The 25445-nt window shown below is 40.0% G+C and overlaps 1 protein-coding gene and 1 long non-coding RNA gene across 6 annotated transcripts in view; one reads left to right on the top strand and one right to left on the bottom strand.

Annotated features, from left to right (window-relative positions):
* ABCC8 (ATP binding cassette subfamily C member 8) overlaps positions 1-20102 on the top strand; it is an 83215-nt gene extending 63113 nt beyond the window's left edge. For all 4 annotated transcript variants that reach the window (XM_075502228.1, XM_075502230.1, XM_075502227.1 and 1 more), the window contains 15 exons: positions 188-435; positions 1391-1551; positions 2686-2755; positions 3452-3609; positions 4840-4932; positions 8536-8638; positions 9912-10025; positions 10660-10780; positions 10944-11074; positions 11652-11730; positions 12615-12723; positions 14336-14439; positions 15219-15352; positions 16709-16771; positions 19517-20102. In XM_075502228.1, the coding sequence (XP_075358343.1) occupies positions 188-435; positions 1391-1551; positions 2686-2755; positions 3452-3609; positions 4840-4932; positions 8536-8638; positions 9912-10025; positions 10660-10780; positions 10944-11074; positions 11652-11730; positions 12615-12723; positions 14336-14439; positions 15219-15352; positions 16709-16771; positions 19517-19654 (1826 nt within the window). In that variant the 3' untranslated portion in view covers positions 19655-20102. The remainder of the gene's footprint in view (positions 1-187; positions 436-1390; positions 1552-2685; positions 2756-3451; positions 3610-4839; positions 4933-8535; positions 8639-9911; positions 10026-10659; positions 10781-10943; positions 11075-11651; positions 11731-12614; positions 12724-14335; positions 14440-15218; positions 15353-16708; positions 16772-19516) is intronic.
* Positions 402-25376, bottom strand: LOC142410184 (uncharacterized). Of its 2 annotated transcripts, none has more exons than XR_012775863.1 (3): positions 25159-25376; positions 18722-18862; positions 402-536 (listed from the first exon to the last, which is right to left on the bottom strand). It is a non-coding gene; the product is annotated as an uncharacterized LOC142410184 (long non-coding RNA). The 2 variants fall into 2 exon arrangements; XR_012775864.1 differs by lacking the exon at positions 402-536 and adding an exon at positions 13706-13895.
* Between the last annotated feature and the right edge of the window lie 69 nt (positions 25377-25445).

Here is a 25445-nt window from a genome sequence, read left to right as displayed (position 1 = left end):
CTTTTTAGCATGCGTTACTACTAACTTTAGCAGGCTAATACATGCATGCCTGAGCAGGTAATTTCACCTTAAAGCCACTCTTTATCCTGTATAAGACGACCTGTTTTGTAGCTGCCACTTGCCAGTCTCTATGAAAGGTATGTATGAGTACGTCAGTGTGGCTGTACTTTTTTCATGCACATTGCAGAAGAAGTAACAGAAAGTGATGATGAAGATAACCTGTCTTCAGTGCTGCATCAGAGAGCAAAGATGCCCTGGAGAGCCTGTGGCAAGTACCTCAGTGCAGCAGGGATCCTCCTTCTGCCGCTGCTGGTTCTGTCCCAGCTGCTGAAGCACACGGTGATGGTGGCCATTGACTACTGCCTGGCACGCTGGACCTCGGAGGCCATTTCTGGGAAGACAGAGCTAGAGCTGAAGAACTGCTCTCACTGTGCGGTATGCAACGCCTTCCTCTTCCCTTCCTCTTCCGATCTAACCGGTGGTGATCTCCCACTGTCAACCTCTGCTCCAAGATTTGTATGAGATGTGCTGTATTTCTGGTAATAGAGACACTCCAGAGTATTTTGAGGGTTAATGCATTTTCAGGTACACAGTGCAATAAAAGTAGCAGTTAAGTTTTGTGCATTGTTGTTCTCCTTTTGCTAGATTTGTTGTATTTTCATCATCTAGCCCATATGCCTAAGACCTTGATCTCTAAAGTAATTTTGATATCATAGTTCTTTTTTCTTTTCCCTGTACTGTTGCATTCTCACTGCAAGTAGGGCTGTCAGGTGTTGTAACGTATGGGAAACAGTTGGGGTTTTTTTTATGAGCACACTTTTTTGGTTGATTTTGATGTGAATTCCGCATGGAACTGACTACAGTGTTACTTAGCAGGGTACTCTGTATGTATAAAGCAGTAGTGGAGGGATTTTGTTAGAACTGGGATTGTTTTCTTTATCAGGATTTAGTGCCTACAAATAATCCACATTAATGTTTGGGAGGTGCATGTGTGATTTTGCTGGAGGCACACTTTCATCTCTAAAAAGATGCTTTATTGATGCTGGGTTTTAATATGAAATTAATATTTCAAATTAAAAACTATTATATTCTGTTCATAGTAAAAAAATAGACCAAAACAACAAAGCCATACGAAATGCTTTGTTTCTTCAGATGAAACTACCAAATGTATCTTTTCAGGGTTTTTTGTAGTATTCTATGATTTTAAATCTCTGATTAATCTCTTACTTTCATGCAAACACTCCTCTCTCCAAAGGATAATAAATTGTGGTTTAAGATGGTTGAAAATCATTGGCAGTTTAATTTAGGGAGTCTTGTGTTTGTGTTTTTACAATAAATTTTAAACATAATTTACGGTGAATAATTTTGTTACTCTTTCTTTCTTTCTTAGGATTTCAACCATTCTCCATATTCCAAAGTTTTCAGCATTCTCTGCTGTCTTGGGATTGTATTATGTCTTGTCACATCAATAGCAGTGGAGTGGACTGGCTTGAAAGTCACCAAAAAGCTACACTCTTCTTTACTAAATAAAATTATTTTGGCTCCAATGAGGTATTCCTCTGATTGTAATACAAATTGTATTGTAGTCATTTTGTGTTCCTTACTTCAAGGCAGTCTTCTAAGCACAGTTTTTATTTAGAAGTGATTGTGAATCACTTTTTTTAAAATGTGTCATTGAAAATCACCAGGTATCCAGCTACTGAGGAATTTTTGAAAATGATATCCAGGCTGCTCGAGTTCCTAGACACTAGTCAAATGCCTCTCCTGCCTGACTGCAACTTTAGAGAGTTACTTCCTTGCATGTTTAATTTCTCTTTGCTGTTTTTAATTAGGGAGAAAACACAATTATTGATCAATGTGTTGTATAATTCATTAATAGCGTGCATCATAATCTTAATCACTGGAAAAATTTACTGTCAGGCAGCGATTGTGCAAGCCTATGAAAGATAATGAGCTTAGACAAGTGTCGTCACAGGTATCATTAGAGTACACTGGGGTGCACAGATACTGGTAAAGGCCTTTGTTGTGTTGCATAAATTTTATTTCTACAGCATGAAAGGAAAGTTGTAGCTTGACTCAAACCTGCAGCTGTTACTGAAAAAATACTTCTTATTTTTAAGCTAATTGTATTTGACCCAGAAGTCATGGAGAAATAATATACATGGAAAACCTCAGATACTTTTTAAAAACTTTTTTTTTCAGGATAGAATTAGACTTCAGGTTCAACATGAGTTATGGAACAGTTAACAATTACGGTTTGCATTTTGCATGTGCAAATGTAAAGGAAAGGTCTTTTAATATATTATTCCAATGGTTGTTCTTAGTTATGCATTTCTGTTCCCAGAAAAATGCAAGACTTGTGATTTCACGTTGTTCGCATTTTTCATGAATTGAAGAGGCCTCAAATTGCAAATCTGAAGGGATTTTTTTTAAATGTAATCATGTGATTTGCATAGCTTAGGCAGTAGAGGGAGCTGAGGACATGCTTGCTGTTGGGTTGCAGTCAAGACTGCAATTTTATTGGAAAGCCATGGTTACAGGGAGGAATGACCAACTTTACTGTGGTTGTCAATTTATTTGCTTGTGTCTGTGATACAGTACCTAGCTTAAGGAAGACAGAAAAAAAAAATTAAAACTATTCTAGTATTAATATTGTAATCTTTCCCACTCCTTGTCTCATTTTAGGTTTTTTGAAACAACACCTTTGGGAAGTATATTGAACAGATTTTCAGCTGACTGCAATACCATCGACCAGGTACTGAATAAATATATTCAAGCTCCCAAGTTATCCTGTCTTTCCCAGTCTGAAAGACTGGATTTTCATTTATTATACACTCATTTGGATGAAGTTTACTGATGATCTATAATTTTGACTACTATATCAATTTGCATCATGATTTTCTGGGTTCAGAATGAATTCCTCATCTTAAATGCACATTGAAAAACCATTTATTTGATTAAGATGCCCTATATAGGAAAGGGAAGTGAAATTAGATCAATAGTGATATCCCCAAATTAAGAGGATCTACTTTTTTTAAAAGTGGGCAAACACATTCACTTGACACACATGAGCAAATGAAATGAGAAAAACACAAATGCTGTTGCCCAAAATAGAAATGACTGAAATTGAAATTATCAGTATTTACTCCATACTGCACTGCCAGTTCATATGATCGGTGCAGATGCTGAAATCGTCTATTGCATCCCGTCTGTAATCCTCTGACATGAGGATTGTGGTCCACAAGGCAGACATGTGCAGCAGCCCCACAGGAATCCCTTCAGACTTTCCCAAAACCCAGCAGTCAATTCAAAAGCAGACCTGTATGCTTAGTGTTTCAAATCCTCAAAATTTTTTTCATTGTGTAAGTGGGAGAAAGGAAAATGAAATAATACTCTTTTAAACTTGATGTTATGGAAGATTCTGTGTGCTTACTCTTCTTTATCTACACAGCACATTCCAGCTACCCTGGAGTGCTTGAGTCGTTCCACTTTGCTGTGTGTATCTGCTCTTGCTGTCATCTCGTATGTCACACCAATGTTTCTCATTGCCTTGGTTCCCCTCGCAATCATGTGTTACTTCATCCAGAAGTACTTCCGAGTCGCATCACGGTAAGAGCATAAACCAGTATCATTCTGGCAATACAAACATCTCCTGCAATGCGTGATTGCATTGCAGAATTGCAGTGCTGGGGAACTTCATGTTTAAATTCGGTCCCGTCAAAGCCATGGCCCTGTCTGGAAGCGAGCCAAATACACTATAGTGAAAATGTGTCATTTTACAAGTGCCTTTGTCTGCAGCTCCTCAAGCAGAACTTCTGGGAAGCATGAGCAGGGTCTTTGTCCATGATCAAAGTTTCTTAGAGTTCACAGGACACAAAAAACCAACTGGATTCTGTCCTCCCCAAGGGCTGCATGCTGGGCACGTCCAAGAAAATGTGGTGACAGAACAGGGAAACTGATGTCTGCCTATCCAGGTGGAAGTGGAAATCTGTAAAGCCAGGGAGAGGCTGGAGAATGCAGTATAACCATGGTGGTACTGCTGCCCATTAAGGATCCAAAATGCACGGGCATCCTCTCTTGTCCTGGGTGCCATTTAGTTTTTAACAAGTTGAAAAATTTTAGCCATATCTGTGACTTTTCTCCTTCTACAGTCATACAACTTCCTCCCAGTGGCACTCAAGAACTGTTTGCAGCAATGCTGCATTTATCCCCTTCATGTATGCATGGATCGAGAGGGAGTCTGCAACCAATTTACTTCCTGCTGGAAGGAACTGAGACTAAGTAGAATTTCACTCCACATGTGCTTCCACTGATTTGATGACTAAACATGAAATTGAGAAGAACAACATAATGATGAGTGCGGGCTCTCATTTACTGAGTGTATAAATTATACTGTTAGCTCAGTGAGAAGTTGTGCCGTCCTGTGGGGATAGAGAGGGGAGAGAGAGAGAGAGGAAGTTGCATTTTGCCTTCTGCTTAACTCGAGCTCTTATTTGCTCTTATCCCATTAAATTTATATTCAGCATAGAGCCAGAATGGTGTTTAAATAAATAAACAATTGAGTATAAGAAATAGGAATATAGGAGGAATGAGGGAAGGCAGTGAAGGGAAGAGACCCATTCAGAACTCTAGCACTGTTTGTATTCAAATGTTAAAAGAAAAATCCTCCTGAGGTCTTCATTCCCTACTCAGACATGCAGCACTGCTTTGCAATCTATCTGAACCTTACATATATAATTATTGTGAAGATATTCCCTTTCACTCCCTGGGCCTGTTTGAAGAGAATAAGTGTACAACAAAACTGGCTTTTTACAAAATGCTTTTCATAACCCACTCCAGGGACCTGCAGCAGCTGGATGACAGCACTCAGCTACCATTACTCTCCCATTTTTCAGAGACTGTTGAAGGTCTTACCACCATCCGAGCCTTCAGGTATAGTTTTTTAAGAAATATACATTACCTCGCTTTTGAATATCTATCTCTGATTCTGTTCTGCAATTGTGCAGTTACAATTAATTGTTATTTGGGTCACCTGGAAAATCCAGAGTCCCCAAAACACTGGTAAGGGGGAACTCCAAAACACTGAAGAACTTTAAGCATTTTGCACGTGAAGGAGTTACTGTAGAAAAACAAGCTAATGTATGTCAGCTGCCCTGCGGTAACTCTCCATACGCTTGCACACAGCCTGAAGAAAAACTTGTGGGCAAATGTGATTTGAGAAGCTAAATTAGCTTGCAATTACCACAGCATGCAGTGTGGCAGACTGTGCACTTGGACAGTTTCCATGGAACAACTAATATGCACTAACTTGTTATGCCAGAGTTATTTGTGTATGAGTTGATGTCCTGCTAAGATAAACTGTGCATGCTAGTGACTTCAGAGGATACAATAGCACTCTAAGTTATTTTTCAGGTTGCTAGCTGAAAATATGGTTATTTATACTGATTTTGAAAATACACAAGCTGGAGACAAAGTCTTTCATCACCTCTTTTGATTCATTTTTCCGTCTACATAAGCTCACAGGAGAGCAGCCCAGGAATACCTGATAACGTGCCTGGGTTGTGTATCTGTGTTACAAAAATGGCAGTCACACTGATACTAGTAGAGGTACTAATAAAACTACTGCTGAGCTTACCAGCTGCTTTCCCTATACTAGTGCTATTCTTGTCTTTTCCCAGCTGACTCAAATGCAGTCAACTGTCTTCCACACCCATCTCATCTAGATGTCTACACATTTTGTTGGTTAATTATTAGTTACTATTCTATCTTTGAAACAGTAGTGCTTATTCCTCCTAACCTATAAAGTTAATTTTATAATAGAAGTAATGCACAAAGTTAACTTTTCTTAAACTATTCTAAATAGGATATAAAAAGCTCAATGAAAGAACAACCAATGTAAGAGTTTTTCTTTTTGACTGAAAGTAGCTTTCTGAAGAGGGGTAGAGCAGCATAGTATTTTCCATTAACTGCTGTTATTGGATATTTAATACATTAAGTGCCTACAGTGTTCTCTAGTTTGTAGCTATGTCTATGTTCAGTTTTAAGGAAATTCAATTTCTCTTTCAAACTGTTGCTTTTCTCAGTTATCCATATATACTTCTACTTCATCAATAGGATCTTTAGAGTATTATGGCTGTATATTTTCAGGTGTTGATACAATGAATAATATTCAGTGCCATCTAGCTAATATTTTCAGTCATTTGGAGCACTCCCTCTTGATTCTTCCTGTCACCTTGAAATGAATTCTTCTGTCAAAGAACTGTGTTTGGTGCCTCCTTTTTCTTAAATCCTGCAGTAACTGATGTGTGTCTGACCCAGCAGCCATGTGCGTTCAGTAAGTTCTGTATTGCATCTGCCTGCCAGCCTCCCGCATCAGCTGGTAACCTAGCTATTTTTAGGACTGTGTAGCTTTTCAGCTGCCTAACATATTAGCAGGAGTGGAGTTTAGACTTGCTAGCTTGAGCATCCCTAAAAATAACGCTAATTCAGGAATCCAGTCATAAAGTTAGGAGGTGCCAGTTGTTCCTGGAGTGTCCTTACCCTTGGTAACTCTGTCCTGCACTTTCTCAGAATGCATAAGGAAAGAAATGTACAAAAAATCCTGGGGGGAGGTCAGAAAGACAGCTACTGCTGCAGCTATAAATACACCTTCAGCAGATGCCCTGGCCTGATTTATAGTTTGCTGTCTGGTACTCCAGATAGCTAAAAGATCAATAAAATGTAAATGTGAGGGCTTCTGCAAAGACTGGTCTGTATTCTGAGAGGCCTGGTAATCTGGGGACACTTTCTGAAGAGAAATTCTGATACTTCTGCAGTACTCCACCAACAGCAGTAACTTCGTCTGCATTCCCATTCCATGTGCATATGCATGAGTGACTCATGATGCATACCTCACATCTTCTAAGGCATATCTCCATCACATAATACCTCATGATATAGAGATAGGAAAGTTAAATGTGGCTGAATTGGTTCCAGAAGCAGTACAGCCATCTCTGTATGGTAGGGCACTGAGGGTAATTAGTCCTGAGGAAAAGCAGGGCTCACTAGCTCTGACACTGCATGACACTAATGCTCGCTTTCAGGAACAACCATGCTAGGCTATGAAACACACCAACACGCTCGGAGCCGGCCCAGGCCATTCTCCATTGCACACAGCAGACATATCTCTTATGTCTTGGCATGTGGCTGTTGTGAACAGCTAAGTTATTTCCACAAAGTGGCCCTTATTTCTTTTCTTGAAAAGCATAAATGATTTATGTAAAGTTGTAACTTTATTGTACTGTACTCAGAAGAAGGACTAAGATACTCTGCAGTGAACAAATTTGAAAGCTTCTCTAAGCCATGTACTTCATACTTAAATAAAACATTGTCATATCTTTCTCTTATATCAGTATAAAGAGAGCTGAGTTTATAAATAAGTAGTGCTTGTTGCAGCCATAATAGCTAAGGGTATAAATAGGGCAAAGTTTTATAGGGGGAGATTAGCAAGTTTGTTAAACTTGCTAATGTAATAAAGGAGGAAAAAAGGCAAGCTTTGGGTGCTTAAACTAGATGTTCAGGCCTTCAAGCTTCTGTTACTACCCTGGCAACGGCTTTTGTGCCAGACGACTTCTCTATTATTAGACATAATTATTGATACCCTTTATTATTAATGTCACATTAATTTACACCTATGCAAATAAATATGCCCAGCTAAAAGGGGTGACTGGCTGACTTGCATGCTTGCCAAGACCCCAGTCTAAATAGGTGTAGCAAGGAGTCATCTGTTATCTAGTTATCTGCTGAATTCAAGGCAGAACTCATTGATGCAGCTATTCTGGTGAGTGGGTGCAGATCCACTATAATAAAATGTAAACACACCTATTTGCCATTAATCTTCTTTTGTATTCTGTGGCTAATTCATTTGGGGGGGGGGGGGGGGGACGACACAGTTTTTTCCAGTCTGTTACTTTTTGTTGCACCATGTGCTTGGACTCCAAAGTGCTCCATTTGTTTAGTGATAAAGACAAACATGTTTGTCTTACACTGGAGCTACCATGGCTGGAGGTATTTTGAATTTATACTTTATAAATGGTTACAATTTCTAGGCGCTACAGTAATACACGTTTTAAAACTTGCATTTATATGATTGAGAAGAGGAACTACATTCTGCAGTACTAATACTTATTTTCACAAGTACATGCACGTATTATTTCTCTCATATATGTTTTTAATTTTTTTAGTTTCAGATTTGTCTCTCTTAGAGTCACCATGTGATAAAATACATTTAGAAAATGACCAGTGTGATCCAGAAGTCCCACATAGAGTTTCATCAATGCAATAACATCCATTTAGTCCTGAAGATACTTTAAAATACAGTTTGCATGTGTAATACAAGTCTACAGATGACATCAGTCTGAACTATTGATAGGCTGATTTAGACCCTGCGTCAAGCTGCCCATGAGCCAAAATTAAATTTTACTTTTAATTTTTCCAAGACACCAAGCCCTGACCCTTTTTTCTTTTTCTTTTTTTCCTCTTTTTTTTTTTTTTTAGGTATGAAGCCAAATTTCGACAAAAACTTCTTGAATACACAGATTCCAACAACATTGCTTCCCTTTTCCTTACAGCTGCCAATCGCTGGCTGGAAGTCCGCATGGCAAGTACATTATTTTTGTGTAGACACAATGGATTTATTTGACTTTGTTCCAAGCAATCTGATGAGGCACCCAACAGTTACCCAGCCTCATCTGGGTTTCGAAGCTATACCTTTACCCTTTATATCTGTATCTCTGTTTGTAATGAACATGTGCCCAACTCATCCTGGAAAGTGAACGGAGTACAAGTTTTCCCCATAGCCTGCAGCTGTTTCTCCAAGACAATAGTTTTTATAGGTCACATTGGCTCCTCTGTGTGTGCAGAGTGATCAGAGCTGGTCGAGCTGTGCTGTCAGCCATGATGCCTTTATGGGACTGTGTTAGTCAGTGGCAGCGGGCCTTTGCCTTGTGGCTCCCCAGGAACATTTCAGCATCTTGGAAGCTTTCGTAATAAGCAGAAGGACGTAGACAGGTTTGTGCCTGTTGTGGGTCGTCTGAAGAATGCCAAAGATATTCAGGTGCCTGTTTCCTTAGAATACTCGGTAAAGTGGCCTGGCATGAGAAATTATTTATTAAAATTAATTCCTTCAGAAGCAAATCAAGGAATTTTATGTTGTGGGTGGTGATATTTGTATCAGGCTTTGGTAGATACAGGTGTAGTACCGCTGTTGTGGTAACATGGGCTCCTTTTATATGTGCTAAGTGTATGTTAACTGATACTTCATGTCACACTCTATAACCTCTATTTTGGACTCCATTTTAGCTGGTACCTTTTGCTACTTAAATTCAGATATCGAGTATAACTTAAAATATTATTACCCTTGTATATGTTCAGTCCTAGACCATCTGAAGTCCCTAATTCTGATCATTGCCTATATCACTAAACAGTACAAACATAAGCGAGTGACAGTTTCCCTCCTACAGAGGTCATTTCCTAGTCTGTTACATAATTTTATTCAAAGACTTGTCTGTGGGAAGTCAAATGACTAATTATTTAAATTAAAGCAGCAAAAGCCCATCATGGGTGGACACAGTCCGACTAATAGATACATGCTGTGCTTGTTTGAACAAATATGGATGGTAGCCACCCAGCAGCGACTGCAGTGCCTCCCAGCAGTCAGTCATCAGCCTTCTGTGTACAGCAGCGTTTCCAAACAGCACAGCCACGCTAAAGGCAATGAGAATGAGTTCCTAGGTAGGGTCTATGGAGTTATGTGGTGTTTTCTGCCTATATTTCAAACTGTGCAATGGGTTTGTTATTTGGTATGCAAAGTTATGAGAACGTTTTAATCATTTGTAGACTTACAGTGATGGAGCTTATTCATATTCCTTCAGGAGTACATTGGAGCATGTGTGGTACTCATAGCAGCTGTCACTTCTATTACCAGTTGCCTGTATAGTAAACTCTCTTCAGGACTTGTAGGCTTGGGACTAACCTATGCTCTTATGGTAAGAATCTCAGGACCCTTTCTGTCTCTCCCAAACATGTTTTTGTAATTCTTCAGGGCACAAAGATGAACAGGAAGATCGAAGGTGTCTGTACATCTATAGTGGGTACTGTAACATCACTGAAACCATGTGTTAACTTCAGTTCACATTCAGTGGTTGACATATTTGAGTGTATGCCTTCTTCAGTTTTTAGATAAAATATTCATTAAAGTGTTAGTTCAAATATGTCAACAAAACATGGCCAAGTTGCATCATATTTTTTATATTGTCTTCCATTGTGAAGAATATTTTTTCAGTGTATCAATTGTAATCATGCCCTGGCACATCATTCTAGACTGCCAAACCTTAAGTTACCAAGAAGATGTCTTTTCACCTGTCTTTACTGTTCCCCTCCCTCTTTCCTGTTGGTGTAGATCAGATCTCCATAGTACCAAAGTATCTGTGCACTGCAGTTAGGAAATTTAACCTTTAGTCATTGTTGTCACCCTGTTGATGTGTACCATACAGTTCATTCACAGCTTCAGCTTATGAAGGCTGAACAAGTGTTACTGTGGAGGAATATAAACTGCATGCTGGTCAAATGTTGCAAACTACTAAAAATCTGGAATTTAGTAGTGTATTTGCTTTACATCAGGTGTCTAACTATCTGAATTGGATGGTTCGTAACCTGGCTGACATGGAGATCCAGCTGGGTGCAGTGAAAAGAATCAATGGCCTTCTCAAAACAGAAGCTGAAAATTACGAAGGGCTGCTTTGTAAGTGCAGTTTTGTGCAGCATGCAGAAAGAGCTTGCTGAAATTTTAATGATTTTGCAGTGTATTACCATGAAAAACGTAGTAAACCACTTAATGAGCTGATTAATTTATTATGAGAGTGTTGATTTTTTGGTTTTCTTTTTCCCCTGTGCTCCTGGTGCAGCTTCCTCACAGATTCCCCAGAACTGGCCAGACAGAGGGGAGATCCAAATCCAGAACCTCAGTGTCCGATATGACAGCAACTTAAAGCCAGTGCTAAAGCATGTCAATGCCCACATCTCTCCAGGACAAAAGGTAAAGAACTGCAGTGATTCTGAGAAGCTCTTTAGACTAGCACATCATAGAAATCAAAAAGCTGAAAAAACATACCACAGTATGTTCTGATGACTGAATTACTGAATTTTTTCTGTCAACAAATGTAGTGCACTGGAAAGGAGTCTATGGGTTTCTTAGTTTGGTGTGTTTCAGCATACATTAGAGTGAGAAGTTAGAACTACACACCACTTCTCAGTACCCCAGTGCCCTGCTGTCAGCACACAGCGCCAAAAGAAACGACAGTGAGCCCCTACTGTGTTAGACCTACTTTCCGTCATACCCGTGTGGCTCTCTTGCCTTTATTCCCATCATTGCCACTCTCCTGTTGTTCCTGTATATACGACTGGCCTTGATTTATCCCTAAATGCTCAGACCCCTAAAGACAAAGAGTGAACTTAGGGATTCTGTTATGGCCAGTTCAGTTTGACTGAACTGTCAGGAGGCCATGAGGATTGTGTGGATCAGAACAGCTCCTCCATCCACTCATCTTTAAGTGTCCAATACAGACGTTATCCATTTCTGCTCACCTGATGTTCATCTGCTTTCTGTGTCACAGATTGGGATCTGCGGCCGAACGGGCAGTGGAAAATCCTCCTTCTCTCTTGCATTTTTCAGAATGGTTGACACCTTTGAGGGTAAGATTACACTTTTGCATATCAGTCAAGCTTAGCTCCTGAAGGTGCTTTGATAGTCCTTTCCTTAACAGCAGCAGCTTTGAAGTGCGATTTTTGAATCTGCAGGACACACTCTCTGGCCTTGTTTAAATACGATATCATCTGTCACCTAACAGCTGTGCCATTGATAAGCTGGATCAATAAAAATTCTACTTGACAGAAGCAAAAGTGCTTTTGTGCTGTTAAATCACAGCAGTAGGAGCAAACCATAAAAGGGGAAAGCGTTCAAGTACAATGAAGGATCCACGCACAAGGCACGGATAGGACCCACTGGGCCCAGAAAACTCAGCAATTGGGGATTGCAGTTTGGCCTGCTGCCCTGGAATTTCCTGCCATATTTCCTGCTATGTGTGCCATGTCCATGTGCCTCATGGAGTGTCTTCCTGTGCATCTCAAAAATTTTAGCCTCAGTTTCCCAGCCCCATTGCCCACAAGGGCCCTTATGCAGAGCCAGACAGTTGTACTTGGAGATAAAATTTCAAAGTGCTCAATAGTAGTTTGGCTTTTTGAAACACTTGTTCCCCCTGGTAACTAGTCCCTGGTTGAAGTAACCTCTTATCTTCTTGTTTGATAGATGTTTATAATGGTCAAGCAGATAAGTAGTGTGTCTAATCATTCATAAAATATTACAGGTATACTGCGTATTCCTCCCAGCTGAGGCTTAGTCTCAAGACAATTGTGCTTGCTGCTTAACCAAAGCTTGTTTCATTAGTGAATAAGGGGATATGCAATTCAAGGCCTGTTCCTGCTGTACTGTATTGCAAGCTGAAAGTGAGCCATGTCTTTGCCAGCAGCTGTGTGGCATGATAAACAGTCTAGCAGCCTACTCATTTTCTTTTGAATAGGAAGGATTATCATTGATGGTATAGATATCGCTAAGCTCCCCTTACAGACGTTGAGATCCAGGCTGTCAATCATTCTCCAAGATCCTATTTTATTCAGCGGAACAATCCGGTAAGCATTAAGCACCAGCAATAAAAACCATATAATGACTTATATGCCATTATATATTATAATTATACCATATAATGACTTTTACAGAATTGCTGATAGCAAACTGTTCAATTCTGGCCTCCTCAGTTGGAGTAGGGAGGATCACTGCCTTCTGTCTGTGCTTTTTACCCAGCCCTGCCAGACTGCAACTTTCCTGTCCCTGAGCCTGGTCCGCATGCTGTCCCTGAGCCTGGTCAGCATGCTGTCGGCAGAAGGCACCCCATGCCTGGGAATTAGGGAAAGTCACTATTTATTCCTCCAGGATTGAGTAATCGGTTTAGCTCACTGATCAAATACACGCAACCACCCAGCACTTCTTGAAACCTTCTTTCTCCTACATCTGTTTTCATCTGTCTGCCTTAAAAAACCAGATGGAAAAAATGCAGACTAAAAAATGGATGTAGAAAAAGAGGAAGCAATAGAACAATATGAGAAGTACTGAGGGAGGTCTGGGGTAGTTTATCCTGGAGCCTCTATTCGTGTTGCTCTTCTAGTCTTTGAGATGTTCTTTCATCTGTGAGAATATCTATGCAAATCCTCTTTCTCTGAGAGGACAATGCAGTAGAAGCAGTGGCAAAAAGCTCCACAGTTTCCAACAAATGTCCTTCCCTATGTCTGTGGCATTTACCTTAGAAAGGAACAGTGCAATCCTCAGTGCAGTTACATCACCTGCAGTTACAGTTTCTACATAAAAGTCATTAGAGTTCACTGAAGATTATACAGGCTTCTGTGATTTGCTGCTGACTCCACACTACTACAGATCCCAAGATTATCTCCTGAACTTGCCTGAATAGAACATGATTCGTTCATGTCAGAAGATGAGGTGACTCTATACCTTTGTTTCATTAATTAACCTATTAAAAAATGTATTTAGGCCAGCATTGGTCATTCACAGCACACACAGTAGGAGTAAAAAGTAAAAATAAAAAGTGCTACGCACCATTGGATCTTTTATTTCTGATTATCATTCTATATATTAATATGATATGAGATTCACATTTGTTGCTATCATTTCTGGGCTACAGTAAGCTAAAATAACATTCATCTGTTCATAAATCCAAGATTTGTTCAGTTGTAGTGAAGACTTGCATTTCATAATTCAGTATGAAGCTTGATTGTTCTGTTTAGCATTTCTATAGCAGTAAAGAACAAAGAGACATTGGATTTAAAAGGAGAGATGGTAGAATTTTGGCCTTTCTTAAAAAATGAATGTTAATTTAAACTGATTATATTCACAGCTTTTTTTCTTCAGAGCTTTTTCTAGTAAAACATGAGAATTGCTTTACTTTATTCAGAACAAAATAAATTCTAAAACCACAAAGATATCTGCAAAACAGGAAGCTTTTCCCATTCTGCTCAACTGAGTCAAATTTTGTTCTTAATCACATTGGTATAAATGTTGACCAAGTCTGCAAAATTCAGTGGATTTATACCAACAATAGATCAGAATCAGGCCCAGATCTTTAGCATATGATTCTGATTATTTGCAAGTTTGTTTCTAAGCACACTAAAAGAAGAAATACATTGCAGAAGTTTATATTGACTGATATTCTTGAATTACCTGTAACTGTAGGTTTAACTTGGACCCTGAGAAGAAGTGCACTGACAGCATGCTGTGGGAAGCGTTGGAAATAGCACAGCTCAAGCACGTGGTGAAAGCGCTCCCTGGGGGCCTAGGTAATAAGACTTCCTTCTTGAGAATGCTTCCAGTGTTCACAACATTGCTGTTTCATATTTACTATTTGTTAAAAAGGTAGTTGCTGAAGAAAAAGCTTTTTACGTTTATGGAAGGTGACAAAAAGTGCTTGCCTGCAGGCAAAGCTCCTATATCCATCTAACCCCCTTACCAACTGCACCTGTGGGGCAGAATCCTGTTTCTATTCAAATCAAGGGTAAAATTATTATTTTATTTCAGTATGTCTTCGTTATGAAGCATTGAGGGTTACGGGTCTTGTGAATTCAAATAAGGTGTCAACAAGTCAGGTATTATCTAGAATATATTCTTTTGTATTTTCCAATAGTCATGTCCAGGGAGAAAGATTTCAAAAGCTTAAAGGTGTGAATCATTTGACCATGCAAAAAAAAAAAAACAACCAACCCCAGCCTTAAAAATGGTAAAGCCTTAGGGTAAAGAAATAATGGATGCCACTTTGACAGGGGCATGCAGTGTCCTAGACTGCACGTGTTCCAGAAAAACTCGCTCTTAAACATCCTCGGCTACTTTCATGTCTAATAGATATAAAGAATATAGTGAGACAGAAGTACTGGTTGTTTTTAACAATGGAAATAAACAGGCAAAATTGGGTCACCAGCAACTGTAGACCTAGGAAATGTTACTTTGAATATCTTTATGCTGGAAGTGAGTCATTATTTTCCAAACATATGCTCTACTCTGATCTGACCCTCTCATACACACGCACACCCCATAAATGCTGTTTTTGCTATATCATTTCCAGATGCTATAGTCACAGAAGGGGGTGAAAACTTTAGCCAGGGCCAAAGACAGCTGTTCTGCCTAGCAAGGGCTTTTGTGCGGAAGACGAGCATCTTCATCATGGATGAAGCTACAGCATCTATTGACATGGCAACAGTGAGTTTGGAGTGTTTCTGATTTCTTGCTTTCTTTGAGGGGGAGACAACTGCTAATATGCGAAGAAAAAGGTGGAAAGCAATTCTATCTACTCGGTAATATGCTTACACCATATTTAATGCAGACATGTTTACAAGTCCAGGTAGTTGTGAGCCATTACTAACTAACCTACAGAGCTTTTAAATCATTTTACTAGGGGTTTAATAGTTATTCCAGCATTGCTGGCATTAGGAAAATGAAGCATGTTATTTTCCTTGGCAGTTTGATTTCCTAAAGTAAACAAAGCTTTGGAAGGTCAGCTGGGGATGGTCAGTGAAGGGTAAATTGGCAAGCAGACAAATTTCCCCAGCATAGTGGACAGGACAAGTCAGGAAGTTAGAAGGCTTGAAAGTAGAGTAAAAAAAATAAACAAAGATGGAGAAAAGACATACTGGATTATTGCATTAATTGCCTGAAATTGCTAGACAGAGGTTAAACCACACAATAATAGTGCACTGACTGGATTTTAGCCAAATAGAACAGTACATTCTTAGGAAATTTTTTTCCCTCTGTTATGTTGTTATGAGAAATGTTTCAGTCTTCTGAAACATTTCTTCTTTCAGTCTTATTATAACAGCTACAATTTTTAGTTTTGTAAAATATTAGTGTGCTGAGTGTCAGTAACATTGGGAATTATACTGTACCCAGCCCAGGTAAAACACATTTTGAGTTTTGACGCATTGAGGATATAGTTCCTCCCTTGAGGGTACATATCTAAAGAACAGATAAGAGCAAATAAAGGTATCTGTGCTAGTGACATTTCTAGGCAGTTTGGTACACAACAACATTTCCTAAATAGCAAAGGATGAGTAATTGTTGAGTGAGAACTATGTATGTTAAGACCATCTTAAATATCATCTCCACTGTTAAATATGCCAGGTACAGCACGCTCCCTTGCTTATCCCTGCCACCCCTTGGTGTTAGATGTCCCCAGTGTGCTGGGACATTCCTGGGCTTCCAGCAGGGTGAAGAATGCACTGCAGAGGTGCCATCATGCAGGCAGCCTCGCAGCACCCTGAATTCACCTTTGATTTCCTCACTGTAAAACTGAGGTCAGGATAGCAGGGGTTTGGGAGCCAGAGCACAGCTCTTGTGTGCGCTGAAGCCCAGAGGCAGTGGGGGCAGCAGGAGTGAGCAGGGCTGTCTAACTGGAGACCAGGCTCTGACTTAGTTCTGACATGTGGTTAATTTTTCATTTCTGCAATGAAGGATCAATAAAAGCATGGAAAAATCAGTGGTTACTTAAGCCTTCTTACTGTCTGTGTGCCTATCATGTAACTTCTGTTTGAAAAGCAACAAATGTTTTTCTTTATGTAGGAGAACATACTCCAGAAGGTAGTCATGACTGCGTTTGCTGACCGTACCGTGGTTACAATAGCAGTAAGTACAGTCTCTGCTGCCGTTCTAATGCAAACAAGAATCAGAAGTGCCACGTTAGTCACTTCTTGTCAATGTTAATAAATGTGTTAATTTGGCCATTAATCTTTTTTTAATGCAGTGTTTAAGCTTTCTTTTCCATTTTAAACTACTTTCTTATTTAAATACATAACAACAGCTTCTTAAATGTCTTGCGTGATGCTAAGTCTGATTGCCTGTAAAGTCATGTAATCTAACTACACAGTCTATTTTCTGTTACCCATTTTAGGCTAATTTAAAATATAATATGACTTTGACTACTGTGAAATCTAAGAATAAGTTTCATCAAGCTACAGTAATCATTTAACTAAGGACAAGTAAAATTGTGTGATAGTTCTGCCACTGGATAAAGCAATTATGTTTTATTTTCACCTGGCAAATGTGTAATAGAAAACCTGATTTATCTTATGGTATCCATTCAGTGTGTCATTATAAAAAAGCAAAGGAATCATAGGCATGAAATCTCCAGATTTCTCTGCATGAAAATTCTGAGTTGCACTGCATTTTGCATTTATGTATCTTTTTCATTTTGTTTGGGGATAGCCTGAGAAAGTTTTATTACTCTTTCACTCTCTCAGTGAGTTTTAAACTGCACAGTTCAAACAAACAGCATTTTGGAATAAACTTACTTTGAATGTTTTTACTTCCAAATGTAAAAGTGTTTACAGCAGGTGGGTTTGCATTCAAAACACTCTGTAATAGAAACATAACGTAGGTTTTTTGGGGTGTTTTGGGTAGTGGTTTGGGTTGGTTTTGTTTGTTTGTTTGGGGTTGTTTGGGTTTTTTTTTCAGAGAAAGCCATATATTCCTAATTTGTGCTTAGGAAGAATAGGAATAGGAAGAGTATAGTATTGGGTCTATATTATCATCTATGTTACTTTACCAGAATGGTGGCACTGATTGTGTTAGACTGAAAGAGGTCAGACAACAACGGCAGTGAGTACAAGTGGAATGTGATGTTTCAGTCCCCTCCCCCTGCCTGTGGACTGGGTAAATGTCACAGAAGGACTGCAGCAGAGATGAGATTTGTAGATGCCGTCAGTGATTATTTCGTGGAACATCTGGCTAGGAAGCCACAGAAGGAAATACAAGAGTTGTTTTGGTACTGAGGGTGCCTAAGATCTGATTAGGAACCTTGTGGGTGAAGACTGACTGTGTAACAGGGACCACAGTATTCTGAGATTAAATATCCCTGCAGGAGTAATGCAGACCCAAAAAATCCAATGCAGTTACACTCAACTTTTAAAAGTGGAATTCTGTAAAAATGAGGAGGCTTGCTAAAAACAAAATCCAAAAATAAATGGGGAAGAAAAAAAAAAAGCTAAAAGAGGAAGCAAAGAAAATTGAATCTACAGGGATCGTGGAAATTACTGAAGGATTTTATTAAAAAATCCCAGAGCCAATGCATGCTATTTATTAGGAAAGGCTTGAGTAAGGATAGAAAGAAGCTGGTATGGCTAAACAAATAAAAAGACTATTAGAAACAAGAAGGCATTCCTGTAAAAACTGAACTCATAGCCAAATAAAGAAAACAGAAATGATCGTAAGTTCTGACATGTTACATGTGAAAATGCAATAAGGCAGGCCCCCTCCCAAAAAAAAACATATCAGAGCAGCTTCTGGAAGCCATCAAAACTAATAATGAATCCATGAATCCCTGAAACACACTGGAAGCAAGAAGTCTGTCAATCTATGGGGCCATTTGATGATCAATACATGAAAGGAATGCTCAGGAAAGATAACGGTATTGCAGAAAAGCTAAATTAGTTAATTTTCAGTATTCACTGTGGAAAAAACTGAGGAGGTTTCTTCCTAATAAAATAAATTAATCAAATCTTAGGGCTTACTAGGAAAAGGGTAGAGAACAAAAAAGAAAACATCATACCACTGTGTAAGTCCATAGTTCGCACATACCTTGAATGTCATGTGTAGTTCCAGTCTCCTTATCCCCAGAATGACAGGTTACAACTGAAAAATATTGAGAAGCACAAGGATGATCAGAGGTGGGGAACTGCTCCTTAAGGGGAGCAGCTGGGTAGGCTAGGCCTCTTCTGCCTGGAAGGAGGACAACATAAGGACATGTGAGAGAGGTCTGCAAAATGATGAGGCAAGGGGGAAGAGGCATCAGATGAACCTCTGAGCAGCGTGGCCCAGAGCGTACAAAAGGGGGTACTTGTTCACGCAGTGGGGAGCAAGCCTGGAAAAATCTTTTCCAAAGGATGTGGATGCAGAACGTTTATGAAAGCTCAGGAGAAGATGTGGGCAAGGTCTTAGAAGAGAGATCTATTCAGTGTTACAAATAGACAAACCACACCCAGCTCAGGAACCCCCTTGATCTAGATGTAGTCCAGGACTGGGAGAGTACCCACATGCAGTACCGCACTCACTCGCCCTGTACCCACTCTTCCTGGCTACCTTCTTGTGGCAATGCTCAGTGGCAGGACTCTGGGCTAGGGACATTGTAGTCTGAACTCATATGACAATTCATACTCAAGTACCTCTGTGCAATTTAGGTACTTGAATATCCACATGGCTCTTGGTCTGTATGTTTATCTGCAGTATTTGCACAGTAAATTAGAATGAAAAGTAGGATAAGTAGCCTTAATCAAACTTGAACTTGATAGGAAAATTAATTTCTGGGAGTCTGTCTTATCCTGGAATATATTTGATAGATACACTGAACTGGCATTTTGTTTATTTGTTTTTCAGCACCGCGTGCACACGATCCTCAATGCAGATTTGGTTATTGTAATGAAGAGAGGGGTTATTTTGGAATATGGCAAGCCTGAGGTTCTGCTAGAACAGGAAGACAGTGTCTTTGCTTCTTTTGTACAAGCAGATAAGTAATAAAAATAAATGAAGCATTTTAAAGTACAATTGTATTATTTTCTAAAAATGTAAAATACCTGTAAATAAATATTATTTCATAATAAATTGAGGTTTTCCTTTTTTAATAAAATGACCCATTTTTCTTCATCTGAAACATGGAAGAATTATCCGTGTACTTTCCTTTTTTGTATACTACTATTCTTCTTTTTATTTGCTACCAAAGAATCATGAAATATGGTTGAAACAAACTACATGGGTGAAATATGACAGGATACACATCAAACAAACATAGCCAGCATGGAGTTTTTATGTAACTCTTAAACATCTCCTGTCATTTTATTAACATGTTATTTTTTATGCATCATAGCCCTACTGTAGATAATGCTCATGACTGACTAAATGCAGAAGGAAAAATTATATACCAAAGGTATTTCTCAAAAGCTTGTATCTCTTTTAATCATATGACTCTGTAAAGCTTTAATATCTAAATATAAAAATCTATAAAACTTTTTTTATATTGTGGTTTATTGATAGTGCCTGTGTCTCTTGGTGTCTCCTTTAATACCTTTTAGAAATTAATCACAATCTGATTTGTTTAGTCTTTCTTAGGCTGCCTCACCTCTACCACCATTGAATCATACTATACTGATTCCAAATGGGGTTGAGCCAGACTCCCTCCCAAACTGTGAGGAAGCTAAGAGGAGGCAGGCTGTGATAAAGCATCAGTGTTTAATTCACACCGTTTCCAGACCAGTACAGACGTACCAATTCATCTGGAAATTACCCCTCCAAATCTGGTAAATAAGGAGTATTAAACCTTTCACTGTAGCTCAGAGCCATGAGAGCTTGACTCATTGTCTCCTAGTCTCACATATTTCACCCACTGTCACACTGTTTCTAGATTCACTGTGATCCTTACCAATAAATTATGTAAACTTATTAAGATAACTTGTAACTACTGAAATTATCCTAGTTTGGCTGGACAACTAGATATCCATGCCCTATCAATTCATAGTGACAATTATTCCAGGATTTATTAATTGCTAAGGGATTAGAATGTCAATGACCCAATAGAATTTTTCACCCTTATTCTTTCTATAGCAATTTTGGCTTTACATCCATTTTTGTCCTCTTCCCCTTTTTGAAGAATTCAAATAGCACTTGGGAAAACCCCTTTCTCTTTTTTTCCTCTCTTTAGCCGGCTCAACTAATTTAGAATCTGTTTTTTAAAGGCTTTATTTTCTAGAAAAAGACATTCCAGTGTTCTCATGGGATACGTGATATGTTACATGCGTTAATTCTAGCACTACAGCAGAGAGCAAGGAAAACTGAAGAACTGATGTTGCTGTTTAAGTAGTGTTACCAGTTCCACAGCGAAGTATTTGCAGCATCTGCCTGCTGTTATTTGTGCAATACCTAAGGGCATTAAACTGGGGCCAGAGAACATATAACCAACAGGAGAGTGTAGGATGAACAACAGTAAAAGTGAGGAGGTAGAGTACAGCTATGCAGATGAAATGCATGAGCTGTGTCATTGCCTACTACAGATGAAGAGAGAAAATGGGCAGTTGGGAGATATCTCCTCCAGGGAATCATTTTGCTGGGCAGCTTCAAAGAAAAAATAGCTGCAGAACTATTGGTGTGTTTTCACCCTGGGATACCAGGCATCCATTAGGGCTAAGAGAGAAGAAATGGGAGACAGGTGGCTATCCTTCCAGGGTAGCACAAGGGCACAGCGAGTGCAGAGCAGGTTTCCACCACAGCTACTGTGTGTGCTGTCTCCTAGCTGCCCAGCACTGGTCTAAGGCAGGATCTCATCCTCTAAAGGCTTAGGAAAACACCACTCTGCAGGACATCACAAACTCATGCTGCAGAAAGATACCCTCAGAAGCTTTGCAACCATCTGTGGAAGATGCTAAATCCTAATTGCAAGAGGAGAGATACAGAGAAGTGAGGTTTCATATGCTTTTAATAAAGTGCCTGGGATTTGCCACTGCAATTTGGACTAGCTCCTATTCCACAAGCATCTGACAACCTTACCTGGAAAGGAATGCAAGGGAGTAAAGGACACAGCATATCGCTAAGATGACTGTATTATATCTTGCAGTATGAGGAAATAAGAATTCAAAGTACAAGTGTCATACCTTTCCATTGTAAATGGGGCTTATATTCACAAAACAGCATTGCAGGAGAGTAGAGTGAGTGAGTTGGTTCATATCCAATGATTATGTATCTTTTTAATGGTACCACACTGCTGGATAAATATGTGTGAACAGGGAGGCCTCTTAGCTACCACTTGGACATAATACACTTCACATTTCCTCAGCACATTTTATCTAGTCTTGTTTATACAGGGCCAAGTCCCAGGGAGTTTCTGCCCCCTAACTCCAAAGGGTTAGAGTCTCAACAGTGACCAGAAGCAGTATCCAAGAACATTATTCTATGGTGGGAGGCTCACTGCCATTATCTGAGTCATTAAAATTGTTGCCTCGAGATAGGCATTCCAGAAGTCGCTATTGAATCAGGCTCACAAATGTATTTTGCATGGCAATGAAGCATTACTAAGCAAAGTGCTGTACTAAGGTGGGTGCAAGATAGTCCCAGAGTAGCCATGTGAAGCTGCTGAGGGGAGCTGCCATGTCCCGACTTTCATTTCTCCTCTGCGATGGGACTTGGCTCAGTCCCAAAGGTGTTAGTGGGATAGGCTGCCCATGGAGATGCAACCAAGGTGTGTTTTGTTTTGTTTGTTTTCTATAAATGCTCCCATTATGCAAAAAACCTTTATAGCATTTATCCCCTGGTCTTAGTGTGGCCATTTCATCCTGTTCTACTTATTTCTAAGGGAATGCTATTTCCTTGGAAGGCCGGGAAGCACAGCATGCCTGCTACATGAACCCTCATCCCAGCCCTGCTCATGCCTTCCCCTGTGGCTTTGCATAACAAACTCCAATCTCTTTTCTTCTGTCTATCCACTCGTACAGCAAGGTGATTTGTGAGGCTTAATTCATGTTAGGCTAACGCTGTGCAGCCTTTGAAAGAAAGGTCTACTGCTAAAGGCAGAGTAATACCATGGTGCCAACTAAATTTTAATTTAACAGTTATAGTAATATCTTCTTTGATAGCTATTAAAATTAGAATAAATCGGGGGCGGGGGGGGAGAGTTTTGAAATCTAAAACCTATTTTGTGGGTGGAAAAACTTACCCCTCATGATTTAATACTACAGAGTGGGATTGTTCGTTCCTGTAAGCCCAATTTGTTCAGCAGCTCTTAACACAAATATGTTGGCTCACTCAGAAGATCTGTCACTTTTTTCTTTTGAGTATCTGTCACTTGATCCACAAAGACAGGGCTTCTTTTTATTCTGCTCTAGAAGTTCTTCAGCAGAAGCCACTTGCTTTGCTGTCCCATCTCAGCCAACAAGTGCTCAGAGGTGAAGGAAAAGAAGTGGCAAATGACAGTCCCAATAAAGAACAGAAATGGAAACAAGGAAACACCCTTCTAGCTCTATAGAGTTCAGGATTCCTAAAACCAACATGGTGAGTGTGTTCATGCAACACCCCTTGCTGTAGTAGGCTCCATGGGTCTTTCCTAGCACCAGACTATGAAGCAATTTACCTTTCCCTTTAGAACACTCCTCCCCGACACGTTTCTTTTCATTCTAGAGTCATGTAGTTACTGCCCTCTGGAGGAAAAGGTACAGAATAAGACGATTAGAAAAAAGGAAGGAAAAATGGCACAAAAGGCATGACTGCCTCTTGAATACCTATGTCCAGCTCCGGAAGAGTGTGAAATGTTACCAGTGAGTACTGCATGGTGTTATAGAGCCTCTTTACGCTCACTTCAAAATGCTGGAAGTAACTATAAGCTGCCATCAGCTGGAGAACCACGCCTTTGACAAGTAAATCTTCAAATTACTTCATCCATTTGGGTTTTTTTAAATGTTTAGAAAGAAAAGCATAAAAAATACAATTTTTTTTTTAAAGTTAAATTGTATATATAAATCCTGTACTTAACAAAGTAAAAGTGTAGGTGCAGGTGACATTCACAGCAAGCACACAAAACATGTCTAGCAGACAAAGTGATACAGAGAAAGGGGAAGTATCTTTTGCTAAACTCAGCAGCCTGGCAGCCAGGTGCCAGGGCATCTTCTTGTCATTTTAGTTTTATTTATCAAAGCAGCAAGAAAGACGATCCAGAACAATAGAAAGTGTGGAGTATTGGGAAACTGACCCCTCCAAAAGGAACGGATGTGTCCAAGGAGGTGCAACTATTCATACATAAAAAGTAGAAATAGTCTAAAGTAATAGTAATCATTTAATTACAAGACCTATAATGACTGCTCAGAGAACTGAGAGTGATTATTTAAAAATACTATTCTGAAATCCCTATGTGGGCCACAGTTAAGTAGCTGTAGGTGGTGAAAGTTAATTTCAACCCCAGCTGGCTGGCTCCCAGCCATCAACTGGGCAATTGCCTTGCCCAGGCAATCAATGCCAATAACTGCTTACAGTATGTACCAAAGCACTTAGTACCAAAACTGAAGGGAAAGTCCATGGACACATACAATTAGAAAAATATAATCATAAATCCACTGGCACTAAAGAAAAACCTCTTATCCAGAAGGATGCTTCAGCAACTCTACAACTTTGGTGTCTAAACTGAAATAGAAACAAAAATATTTAAATCAGAGGAGTAAGCAAACACATGAATGAGAATATTGCTATTTAAACAGTGGAGCAGTCACATCAGAGTGTTTTTAAATAACACAGCTTGTCACAAAGGTACATCTTTATATGCACGCACACACGTATGCATTTATACACGCACAGACATCATACTGCCACACACAGGCTCCAGCTTCCTGCCTCCTTTTGCCACCTCTTCTGGCGATTTTGGTGTCTGTCTGGAAGTTCATGTCACTGTGGGTTAACCATTTGTGGACGGGTCATTCATTTGCCACATTTACTGCTCTTTGGACAGTAGACATTTTCCTGAGCAGTCACAGCTTACATCATTTCATGAGCTCCTTCTTTCAGAAAAATCCTTCCTTAGTCAAGGCTAAATAACTCTGGCAAATTTTGTAAGTGGGAATGAGCCCCTTTAGTTCCAGGTCTCTGTTTAACCATTACGTCCTTGAACTTGGCCTCTTCAAGCATATTTCCTACCACTGCCTGCCTGATTCACTAGATGAATGCTTTCCTCCTACTTACAGAAAGACTCACAGCTGAATTTCGGGATTTTTTTTTTTTTTGCATTAAAGATTTCCTTCAAAAAAATCCCCAGCACCATTTTGTTTTCTATTTCACAGAATAATAGCCCAACCTGAAACCACACCATCCTGCGAAGTAGCGGCTGTTAATGGAAGCCAGGTACCGGCAGCAAATCCATCCTTGAACAAATATTTACAGAAATCGGCTCCGGGGAAAGGGGATCACTCGCACCACCGCGGCCCAAAGCCCGACCGCCCCCTTCTTCAGGGGAAAAAAAAACAAAACTGAGGTAAAAAGGTAAAGAAACGCACCCAGCGCTCACCGCGGAGCAATCCGGGACTCGGCTCTCCCCTTCCCTTCCCACAGGGCGACGCTGAGGAGCGGCGCCCAGCGGTTTTTAACCGCCTTCCGTTGCGCCCGTTGCCCAACAACCGTTACTCGGAGGCGCGCGCGGCAGCGCCTCAGGCCCTCGTCCCTCCGCTTCGGGCTCGCCGAGGGGCCGGGACCGGCTCGGGGACCGCAATATCGAGGCCGGGAGCGGCCGAGCCCGGCCCCACACGCCGGGAACCGGCGTGTGGGGCCGGGCTCGGCCGCTCCC

The sequence above is a fragment of the Mycteria americana genome, chromosome 5, assembly GCF_035582795.1.
Source record: "Mycteria americana isolate JAX WOST 10 ecotype Jacksonville Zoo and Gardens chromosome 5, USCA_MyAme_1.0, whole genome shotgun sequence".
NCBI classification, from domain to species: domain Eukaryota; kingdom Metazoa; phylum Chordata; class Aves; order Ciconiiformes; family Ciconiidae; genus Mycteria; species Mycteria americana.
The sequence above is the reverse complement of the archived record's forward strand: the minus strand, read 5'-3'. Positions and strand labels throughout refer to the sequence as shown.